The sequence below is a fragment of the Colias croceus genome, chromosome 24 (genome assembly GCF_905220415.1).
Source record: "Colias croceus chromosome 24, ilColCroc2.1".
Taxonomy (NCBI): Eukaryota; Metazoa; Arthropoda; class Insecta; order Lepidoptera; family Pieridae; genus Colias; species Colias croceus.
In genome coordinates, this window is record NC_059560.1 from 2,938,909 (window position 1) to 2,950,470 (window position 11,562).

General features: G+C 32.8%; 3 protein-coding genes across 4 annotated transcripts; 2 read left to right on the forward strand and 1 right to left on the reverse strand.

Annotated features, from left to right (window-relative positions):
• Positions 1 to 2,839: 2,839 nt before the first annotated feature.
• On the reverse strand, positions 2,840 to 4,231 carry LOC123702767. Of its 2 annotated transcripts, none has more exons than XM_045650558.1 (3): positions 3,958 to 4,231; positions 3,426 to 3,836; positions 2,840 to 3,219 (listed from the first exon to the last, which is right to left on the reverse strand). In XM_045650558.1, the coding sequence occupies exons 1-3, from the start codon at positions 4,168 to 4,170 to the stop codon at positions 3,085 to 3,087; spliced, it is 759 nt and encodes a 252-aa protein (XP_045506514.1). In that variant the 5' UTR covers positions 4,171 to 4,231; the 3' UTR covers positions 2,840 to 3,084. The 2 variants fall into 2 exon arrangements, with proteins under 2 accessions (XP_045506514.1, XP_045506513.1); XM_045650557.1 differs by having other exon boundaries at positions 2,840 to 3,228.
• Positions 4,232 to 7,238: 3,007 nt separating this feature from the next.
• Positions 7,239 to 8,432, forward strand: LOC123702753. Its single transcript, XM_045650538.1, has one exon. The coding sequence runs from the start codon at positions 7,593 to 7,595 to the stop codon at positions 8,346 to 8,348; it is 756 nt and encodes a 251-aa protein (XP_045506494.1). The 5' UTR covers positions 7,239 to 7,592; the 3' UTR covers positions 8,349 to 8,432.
• A 775-nt stretch (positions 8,433 to 9,207) lies between these two features.
• LOC123702718 (leucine-rich repeat-containing protein 15-like) lies at positions 9,208 to 10,844 on the forward strand. Its single transcript, XM_045650502.1, has one exon. It carries the CDS (start codon positions 9,208 to 9,210, stop codon positions 10,468 to 10,470), a length of 1,263 nt encoding a protein of 420 aa, XP_045506458.1. The 3' UTR covers positions 10,471 to 10,844.
• Positions 10,845 to 11,562: the final 718 nt, after the last annotated feature.

Genomic DNA, 11,562 nt, shown 5'->3' on the forward strand with positions numbered 1-11,562 from the left:
TAGCTTATACATAATCATCACAATCATACCAATAAAAATGTGTATACTAATTACCTATGAACTACTAAACTATGGCAGAGCTTCCAGGTCTCATATAAAGTGTTTATCAACGCCCATAAACACTTTCAACACTGGATATCTACAAATGCATAACTTGCTAAAGCTGTCTATTCAGATTGGACATGAACATCTATTTATCAATTGAACAGCAGGCTTATAGAGTGGAAGATTGTTGGAAACAATTGTTTACTGAAATAAAATTTTGAAGCAAATAAATATAGTTGTTTTAATTATTCTTTCCTATGAACTTCGTCATTCAAAGTCTAAAATTGTGTGTTGTTTTAGAAAAAAAAACATAGAGTGGCGCCATATTGTGTAAATCTCATGCGGCAGGGAGCGTAGTAATTTGACACAGTACATATATACATAATCTGAATGAAGACGACAAAAATGCCGCAATTTCATGTTTATTACAATTAGATTTATTAGGTTAGATTAGATTTTTTTATATTAAAAATGTTGCACTTAAAACACTTGAGAAAAAAAATGTATGATAGGTAAGCAATAAGCATATAATACACAACCTCGGATCTATGAAGTAAAAATTTGTAATTAATCCATTGCATCCATTTGTAAAAAAATTAATTAAGTGGTTACTGCAAGCATTTTATTTGGTACGTATAGTACTGGTTAATTATACAAAATAATATTTTCAGTTTGAAAATAGATGTGTTGAAAATGGCTGTTATATTGCTCTACCTCATCACTACCTACATAATATTATAAAACAAAGTCGCTTCCTCTGTCCCTATGTCCCTTTGTATGCTTAAATCTTCAAAACTACAACAACGGATTTTGATGCGGTTTTTTATAATAGATAGAGTGATTCAAGAGGAAGGTTTTAGTATATTATTTATTCAGTTTTAGACAAAGCGGGCGAAGCTAGTTGTTATTAATATGTAGATGATATTAATAACAACTAGCCGGACAACTAGGATGCCGTAGAAATTAATATAATCTTCATTAGCTACTTTCCAATTTTTTTGACCAAAATTTAAATTCCTACGTAGTATAGGTCTACCAGAATCTGATGGCATATTTATATTTAAGAAATAAAAGATTTTCATGTGGCAACTTATTTGACAACTATCAAATTGGTTGTCAAATTATTTGTCTTTTTTGCAGTTGTTAAATAATTTTTAGGATTTTGTCTAAAAAATCTTCGAAAATGTCGAAAAAGCCGCTGTGATCACAAGCAAGAGGTGTTGTTTATAATGTGTATACAAAAATATTTGATGAAGAAGGGTCAAACACATCACAATTTTCAATTTAGAAGATTTTATTGGTAAATTGGACTTACCCGCTTTGATACTTTTAATTAAAAAATATTATATGCAGGTAACTATAATATTGTTTGTTGATTGGAATATAATTTTATGAAAACTTATTACAGGAGTTTCCAATACGGCTATTCGTCAAGTCCAAGCTGTCCAAGTCAATTTTATAATGTGTGTATCTGTTAATACTTACGAAAATAAACATAGTTTTATTTAACTTTTATTTTATTTTATAAAAAATTATAAGCAGTCTAGTTTTCTATCGATATAACATCGATATTTTCACATGGCATAATGATAATGAACATACAAATATAGGTATGTGTAAATAATAATATGTATTACCTGTGTAAAAGTAATATGTATATTATACATGTAAGTATGTACCTACATAATATAAAGTGGATATCTCATTATTAAGTACAGTATTGTCCACTTATGTAATGTGACTAATGATATTGAGAACAAACTAAAAAATAAGCAGTATCAAGATCGTTCAGTCCATTTTCCCCAGGGTTGCACACTCAAAATTTTGATTTCCCTAATTGCCATCAGATTCTGGTTTACCTATACCACCGCGGACCGCAGATAATATATTGTAATACGTAGACGTAGTACGTACGTAGCATTCGTAAATGCTCTTTGCAATGATTTTTCTTACCGCATCTATTACTGGCAGCTGTATTTTTTTATTGATTTTTAGGTTAGATTTTACAAACATTTTTCTATAACAGCCTTCGATTATATCATGTACACATATGTAGGTATTAAACAATTACTTTAGTGTGTGGGTTTGATTTCTTTCCACAGAGACCTTTACAGTTATGGAATTTCTATATCGTTAAATACGATACATAATTAATTATTTTTCAGGTATTAAAAGCTAGTAAGACTTTTTATATAGACTTTTTATTGACATTACGGCGAGTAAACGACAAGTGACTGTTGACTCTACCTACATAAAATTCTTATAAAACAAGGATTCTATAAGAGAGAACGCTATTTATTTTTAACAACGCAGGATATTTTTTATTTTCATTAATTATAAGTAGTATTCTACGATCTATCGTAATATTCATTAGAAGGTGTGGGTTTTACTTATTTTATTTTTATTTTATTTGAAGTACAAGGATGTAATAATTATTCTGTTCTGTATTTTGTGTGGCTAACTAGAACAAGTTTACAAGTAGGTATATTAAGTATGGTTTTGTATTTTAGTTATACGAGGAATATGTTGCAAAATATACTCTAATATAATGTATCATGCATCTTACAGAATTTAAAAAAATGTTAAGGATAAATTTTAAGTTTAAAGGTAGGTACTAAATATAAATAAAAGATGCACAACTAAACACGAATGGAATCATTAAATAAGAAATAGTCGCAAACTTTCTATTGTTTTATTTTATCATTCATGTGTCGTAGCACACAACACTTTAGTTTCTAATGAAAGTCATCATGCTTTATAAATACCAACAGCAAGGGTAATAAAATAACAGCAGTTTAATCAATGATTTATTATAACAATAAATAACACTCACTCATCGCAATCACGCACACAATTAAATAAATAAATTACACAGTATTTACACTCGTGGTTTTTCAACCTATTTGGTTTGAATCCGTTATTCTAGAACCTAGACGCAACGGGAAACTGGTACATATTCGGTATCAGGTCGGTGGTGGAAAGCAGTGCTTGTCGTAGAGGTAATGAGGTAGACAAGGTCCCGCTTTCCATGCTCGGTGTTTAGTGGTAGGCGTTGTAAGCGAGTTCTTGAGCGAGTTCTTGGGGTTCGGCTTCCCTCCTGTGGCGGGTGGCGGCGTAAGCGGCGTCCCACGGGCCGTGAGCGGCGATCTGGGGGTGGGAGTTGTCGGCCGCAATCTGGGTAAACTACAATGTTAATCGATGATAGATTTACTAAGAAGGTTAGTCAGCGATAAAATATAAGTATAGATAAGTGCATGTGTAAAGGGTGCATTGCAGTTGATATATCATTGTGCTGAGTGCATTGAATTGTGCTAAAAGTATTGCAATTGAGATTGAAATTTTACTGGGATTTAATAAATAAACGGTTGTGATAAACTCACCTTCTTGCAGAGCTGGAAGATGGCCAAAGCGACGGACACGACGAAAGAGAAGAAGGACAGTTGCAGGGCGTTCCAGGCCTTCAATCCGAGGACTCCGATGGCGAGAGGGATGAGGGTCATGGCCTTGAGGAGGACGAACACTAGGATGGGCACGATGATCTTCTTGAGCTTGGCTTTGCGGGCTTCACCGACGGCGCGGGCTCCCTCCTTGTTGAACTTAATGTTCAGGCTGAGTTCGTCATTGTCGAGGTTCCTTGGGCTCACGGTGATCTTGGTGTCAGCGATGGGCAGTTGGAAGGTGACGTCGTGGGATTGGATGTAGTTTTCAACGGTGTCAAGGAAATCGCCGTTAGAGCGAGCAGTTTCGTCGTTGCCGGCTCCATTCTTTGTTACTTCTACGGCTTCGGAGATCTGTAAAAGTTGACATAGTTAACATTTCAATTGTTTACTTTGGTATCGCACAGCTGAATTATAATATATTGCAAAAGATATGAACAAGATTGAATGCTAAAAGTTTGTTAAAAGTTCTTACCTGGAAAGTGTCTTTCTTGAAGATGCTATCCAACAAGGACATGACCTTGTATTTGATGCAAGCGGCGGGGTCGGATCCTTCTGCGCAGCCAGATCTCATTTCCTCAACCATGTCATCCATGGGCGTTCCCTTCCAGAAGCCATGCTTCGAAGGCTGAGCGATCGCACTCCCGAACAAGGCGATAACTATGCACACCACTTTCAGGGAAGCCATTTTGCTAAATTCCTAGTGTTCACTGGACGACGGTTGATGAGATTGTGATGGTTTCGACAAGGACCCAGCTGTTTTTATACAGCTATTTCAAATTCAGCACAGAGCATGTAGTTCCGGTACGTATTGTCATGCCGGGTATCAGTCAATTGCGCACTTACGCTCTTTTGGCACGTGCAGGATCGAAGTGTAAGGGAAAGCTATTTGATACGAATCCTCTTTGATTAGTCAGTTTTGAAACGGCTTAAGTTGTAACGCGTTTGTTTTGGTCGATGTCGTTTTAGAAGTGGATGAATCAAAGCGCCTTTTCTGTTGTTTGTGACACCGTACCCTGATTTGGTGGATACTTGATCCAATTCTTTTGTCCTTGTCTGGCATGTGGGCTTTTCTTCGAGTGAAAGCGAGAGAGGTTGTATGTGGTGGTAAGGTGTTTGTTATGGAGGTGCGGACGCTTGCCGGGCGCGGGTTGCATGCGTAATAGCGCAGAGCTATCATTGAACTTGTCACTTTGGAGATAATATCACTGATAATGCTGTTCATCCCAGATGTACACGAGTTGATTTATTTTTGGTGATTTTATATAGTTTGTGAACAGTGTGTTTTAAGCTTCAGTGGAACGAAATTTTATCCCTGCTAATATTACCTATAAATGCGAAAGTAACTCTGTCTGTTACGCTTTCCCGCTTAAACCTCTCAACCGATTTTGATGAAATTTGGCACAGACAATCTTTAGACCTTGAGAAAGAACATGGGCTACCTTTTATTGCGAAATATGTACCACGGGCGAAGCTGGGGCGGACCGCTAGTTTGTAATAGACCTTTCACATTTCCACACATTGACATTTCCTTGACAGCGCCGCAGGATAATATTATGAAAATTGAAAAAGCTCAAATCTTTTAATTTATTAATTATCAAAGCTTTTAGATAGAATAGAAACAATACGATAACAAGGGACCGATAAACATTTATTGTTGTTTCTCGTTAAACCGTCTTTCAAATTTAAGATTACGTATTTTCATTTTGGGCTATTTATTTCTATTATTTATACAAAGTTTCAGCTACGTGGATGCTACCAATCTCTTGGGTCATTGTATTAAGAACAACACTTTTCATAGTGGTAACTAGGATGTACTAGTAAAAATAAACTTAAGACCGAATAAATAGATTGAATAAATTCTTAGTAAATACTAACTAGATACCCTATCAATTATGTCTTTATGCTGTTCAATTTTTTTAAGGAAATTGACAAAAGATCATTCTACATTAGTTTATTGGACATATTTTCTTAGGGACATTTATATCAGAATCAACTTTAATCTTTAATTTGTTTAAAAAAAATCCCAGATAATATAAGGACCAAATAAAAAAATCTAAAAATTATATCAAAAATATCTATTCCCAAACTATTAAGCCTAATTAACGATGGGAATTGTAATGTCACTTTCACCTATGCGGAACCATTGAACAACATTAGTATGCATTGTGTAAGACAGCTATGTATCAGAATTATTTTATCGGCCTATCGAACATAATATTTAGGTCATAAGCCACTGTTAATTATGCTAAACTATTCGGCGTTCTAGACATTTATAGTGAGTAAAAATTGTTTAATGATATATCTATACTAATACTAATATTATAAAGCTGAAGTGTTTGTTTGTTTGAACGCGCTAATCTCAGGAACTACTGGTCCGATTTGAAAAATACTTTCGGTGTTAGATAGCTCATTTATCAAAGAAGGCTATATAATAGGCTATACATATATCATCACGCTAAGACCCACAAGAGCGGAGCAATACGGGTGAAACTGCGGAGCACAGCTAGTAGTTAACACATCGTAAATAGGGGGTTGTTCAAACGTGTTAGTATTTGAAAAAACTGTTTCGAATAAATCTTGTAAATGCTATTTTTGTTTTGTACTTACAATAAAAATACTACAACTAATTGAATTTCAGCAAATTTTCAATACAGAAGTTTTTATATCATTCGTAAGTTGAAAAGTAGCTCTACAATTTTCCGCTACATTTCAGCGGTAGAGATTTGGTTTAATTAACATCTTTAGTAGTAGGTAGTAGTTTGAATGCCATAAAACCAAAAATATCAAATTTAGAAGGTAAGTTTTTCATTTGGTTTTTAGTGAATTTAATTTTTGTAAGAAATGACTTTCAAGTAGAGTAAAATTAAAAAAGTTGATTAAATTTATTTAATATACTTACTAGCTCTATTTTTTGTTTGGTCGTTAACCGATCTATTAAAATTATCATTCGTTTCTTAGTTGTTGGTCATTGTGTTGAACGTAAATAAAAAATATCTTTATTTTGGTCTACTCTACTGGACTACGGTCATGTAGAAATCTTGCCCAGTAGGTAATTTATGGTTTCAAAGTTATATAAGTTTACTAATATAAAACACAATGATTATGATGATGGTCAAAATTATAATGTTTACAGGTATTCGTCTTTTTCTGAAATATAACGACTTCCATATTTCTACAAACATTCTGCATTCAACCTTATTAATGTGACTGGTAGATAGGTTCCTTAACAGTCTGAAATCTGAATTAGTGTAGTCCATCATGTTCATGTTACCAATAGTCATTTTACGAGTACCTATATGTAGTGTCTTCACACAATCCCCTCTTACTACCGGTCCTTCATATTTAACATTGTAACAAGAATAAATTGTGCATTGATGGCGCCAACCGCCAACCAGTCATATACAATGGTGATACGCTAGAAGTATATCATCAATTATATGTGCTGGTTGTAAATTATTGGTACTAATTCTATTATTTTTATGGGACTCTTTCATTTTGGCTGTGCGCTGATTTGCTTGTATGTAGTTTCATGTGTTTATTATGTTTGTTCTTCATGTAGATTGTCATCAGTTTATAATAAAAGTTAATTCGTATTTTATTTTGCCTGACATTAGCGGAACAAATGAGAGGAGAAGCAATTTTCTAGTCCTTATCATTTAATTTTGATAATTAAATAATAAATATATAACATTTTTACTAAAAACATTAATTTGAATAAATTATTACAAAAAATAACATGCCTAATTCGAAGACTAATCACGTTCGTTTAAGATTAAATGATAAATGATTACATCATCGCATAATATCTCAGAACATTTGCTAAGCAAACATTGACTAAATACCTCACGACGTCAACAAAATTCAATGCAAACTGCATTGAAGCCTACGCAAACCCGAGGCTCCGTAATCATAAATTCATTGCCACGCCTAGGAAGCGCACACAATCCAAAACTAAGGAGCGAAACCTTTACTCATATGGCGACGCTGCCGTCGTTTAACATGAACCGTTCAGTCTTCAACCATCATACTGCGTGGTCAGAGTTATGTCAGTGTCTTAAAAATTAGTCCAGTGCTTTCTATACTTTCATACCCTTAAAAGGCAACGAAATGTCCAAGTTATCTGTCACCAACTTCAGTAAAAGGACTGGCAGCCCTTTTAAACATGATAAAGACGAAAAGAAGGTGGTGCACGAAGATGTACTACAGAAAACCAATTATGAGAAGCAGAAAGAAAAAAGTGAGGAGCTGACGCAAAAAGTGAACAAAAAAGCAGCAGAATATCAGTCGAATAAACCTTGTTCTGGGGTGTTTACCGAAGTAGTTTCACACGGCGCGTTTACAACAAAGAAAATTGAAAAGGAAAAACCGAAAGAAGAAAATGTTACATCGAGTAAAAACAATAACGGCAATGGATCCAAACTTTTAGGATTTCCTTCATCAGCAAATGATCTAGCGCTTGATGCAAAATCTGATTTGGAATCTGATCCTAACATCTCCAAAGAAGTTAAAGAAAAAGTAATTGAAAAATTGTTTGCATTAGTCTCCATGGTACAACATACATACGAGTCCAAGGTAAGAATCATGAGTGAATTTGAAAAATATAAAGACACACATTTGAGGAATGAATTAAGACGCGAAAAGGAACACTCGGAACAATTGTACAAGCTACATATAAATTTTCAAAGTGAAGTTATACAATCGATACAGCAATTGAGAAGTGAATTAGATTTAACAAGAAATTTGACAAATAACACCGAAGAAGCTACAAATTTAATGAGTCTTCGAGACAATAGCATAAGGTATACGCCCAATGATGAACATTCTATTGATACAGTGGATAATAAAAGTGACATCACAAATTAAATATGGTTTTATAAAAATATGTCGTAATTAAAATGAGTTTAATTTTGTTTACATATTTTAATAGAATTCTTTTATTTCATGACAAAGTTATGAGTTATGACTTCACCACAGCGGAAAGTTCAATATTTACAAGTTCAGATAACATAATTTTATTTTAATAATATTTCTGCTATAGATTTTATTAAAATCCGTCCTTCATTCTTATTTCTTAGATACCTTATTTATAATTATAATGTTTACATATTTTGTTATTCAAGGATTTTGTAATTATGTAGGCAATAAGAACGTTGGCGTGAGTGGGTGATTTCATTGGTTTTAAATTTATAATTGTTTTTATTGTTGATGTAATACCATTTCTTATATTGTATCTTATAATTCCTATTTATTAAAAACAAATGTTTCCCATAAACTGCTTGTAATTAAGTAGAAATAATGTGATATATTCAATGATGATATAATAATAAAATATTGAAAATTGTTTTAAGTGTAGTTTTATTTATTGCTTGCAAAAGTTTGTACCTAATTTTATGTAAGTTATGTTCACTACAGTATACTAGTTAGTAATACTACTATCAATGACGAAAATAAAATCGAGACAGATATTTTAAATCAAGGAAAAACCGGCTTTGTATGAGCGCATGTTACATCCTTTAGTCGTAAGGAACACACGATACAAACTACTAGTTATTAGTGTTTTCAATGTAAATAAGAATAATTTCAAAGAATGATTATTTAAATTATAGAATAAATCATTATAGAGACAGTGAATTCCAAAATTGGTACGTATTTATATGCCATAGCAAATAAAATAAGCATCTTTATCTAACTGGATGTAATTATAAGTTCTCGTGTTCCAGATATGGCAGTCCCATTTTATACGTTCAGCGTATTATCAGTTTTATTGTATTATGTCCAAGCTTCGCCAATATGTCACAATCCTGGATTAGAGGTCAGCAAACTCGTATGCTCTCCTGGTAATTACAGCGAGTTTATACTCACACGGGGTATTGTATCAGACAATAATATAACAACGTCTATAATTCTAAGCAATTGTAGGATAAGTGACATTGATTTTGAATCATTCGAGCGACTCCCAGCGCTCAGGCATCTCGATCTATCTAAAAATAAGATCACTAGATTGCAACTAGGTGTATTAGATGGTTTCAGAGCACTGACGCATTTAAATCTATCTAACAATTATTTAACAACATTCCCACTAGGCTTGTTTGATGAAAAACCCAATTTAATTAATCTAGATGCAAGTTTCAATAGAATAGACACCTTAGTATTGGGAGTTTTTGATCCTTTAAGGAAATTGGAACATCTGGACCTCTCAAGCAATTCTTTGATGGGAAACAATGTTGATCCATATCTCTTTGATCGCAGCCGGAAAATAAAATATTTAAGCTTTTCTAGAAACAATATGAATAATGCCCAAGATATTTTGCTGCATGCAGTTAGTGAATTACAAACACTTGAATTGGAAGAATGTGAACTTGAAGATATCCCAGACTTTTTCGTTGTAAGGAGTTTTAAAGCACTGAAAAATCTTAATTTGTGCAATAATGCTTTGAAGGAAGTAAAAAATTCGCACTTTAGTAATACATCAACATTGTGGACACTCGATTTAAGTGATAATGTAATAGAGAATATCGAAGAAAATGCCTTTAAATCATTGACCAAATTAAGAATTATCAATTTACGAAATAATCTTCTAAAGGTAATTCCGGAGACCTTATTTCAAAATATACCAGCACTTGCGAATATTGATATGTCACACAATTTAATAGAATATGTTCCTGTTAATGCATTTAGAGGGACTAAGCTGAAAAATTTGAACTTATCAAAGAATAAAATCACATATCTACAAGACAATTTCTGTTTGGAATTAAGGAATTCGGGTGCAATATTGACAAAGTTTTATTTCAATGATAATCCCTGGCAATGTTCTTGCTTGAGAGATATTATAAACGAAGTGAAAAAGTTTGAAATTATCTACAACAGTGCAAAATATGATGGAAAGCATCCAGTATGTGTGGTATCGGATACAAATAATTGTCATAGACACATTGAAAATAATGAACAGTTCCTCGACTTATATGATAGTATAATAAACAATTAGCATATATTATTTTTTATGGCACGCCTTGTTATGTAGAAGTTGTTATATATATTGTATTTTAAGTACATTTTTTTAATATAAGCGTCATCTATGGGTAAGTGATGGAACTTCTATGTGAATATTTTGAACTTTGATGAAATAGAATTCTGTGCGAAAACAGTGACATCTATTGTATAGATCTTTCAAATTTTACTTCTAGTTCTTAAAACTACCGATAGGTGTCGGTACCGATTTTTATTTGTAAGATCTGTATTGTTAAGTTTTTTTTTGTATACATCTTTTTATAATGTATGGTTTATACTCCAAACACACATAATAAATATTAATACTGAATACCTTGACTTTATATGTCAATAAATTGGTTCAAAAACAAATTTTATTTCATTTTATTTCCCTACCTCCTGCACTATTTTTCTATCGGTATAGGACAATTAATTTCTTGTACATGGGTTTAATACTTTTTCGTCTGTTTCACAACGATTAAACTAATTTAAATTTATATTACATACTAGCTGCTTGCCCCGGCTTTGCTCGAGTTGAACCTGAGTAAAAAAAAATAGTATGTAGCTTCTTGGCGTCCGCGTCGAGCTTTCGCGGCCAGTGATGAAACTTGGATAATATTTTAAAAGCGCAATATATTGCGTATACATCGTTAGAATACTTAAATAAATAATGAATGAATAAATACTTTGAATTAATGAATGAATGAATAAATAAATACCTTATTGCACCAGAAACAAAATAATAACAAAAAACAAAGACAATAGAAATACGTACAAAAAGGCAGCCTTATCGCTAATACAGCGATCTCTTCCAGGCAACGAAATACATTTCGAGATTTATGTCCGTACCATTTGCTCACAATATATTGTTCTTTTAAAATATCCAAGTTCCTTCTACTGGCTGCGAATGTTCATCACGACGCGACGCGTACTTTACCCAAACCCCTATGTTTATAAGTACACAAATATCTAGATTTTTTTTTAAGAACAGTTTTTTCCTGTTTCCATTTTTATTCATGCAAGGTAATCTTTAGCGTATTTTTAAGGTTTTAATTAAAATATAGAATAATAGTTAATTGGACAAGTTTCA

Coding starts and splice junctions, on each gene's coding strand:
- LOC123702767 (XM_045650557.1), bottom strand. CDS start 4,170: ATGGCTTCCCTGAAAGTGGTGTGCATAGTTATCGCCTTGTTCGGGAGT. Junction 3,837..3,957: donor TCAAGAAAGACACTTTCCAG/GTAAGAACTTTT, acceptor CAACTTTTACAG/ATCTCCGAAGCCGTAGAAGT. Junction 3,229..3,425: donor TCTTCCAGCTCTGCAAGAAG/GTGAGTTTATCA, acceptor TTAACATTGTAG/TTTACCCAGATTGCGGCCGA.
- LOC123702753 (XM_045650538.1), top strand. CDS start 7,593: ATGTCCAAGTTATCTGTCACCAACTTCAGTAAAAGGACTGGCAGCCCT.
- LOC123702718 (XM_045650502.1), top strand. CDS start 9,208: ATGGCAGTCCCATTTTATACGTTCAGCGTATTATCAGTTTTATTGTAT.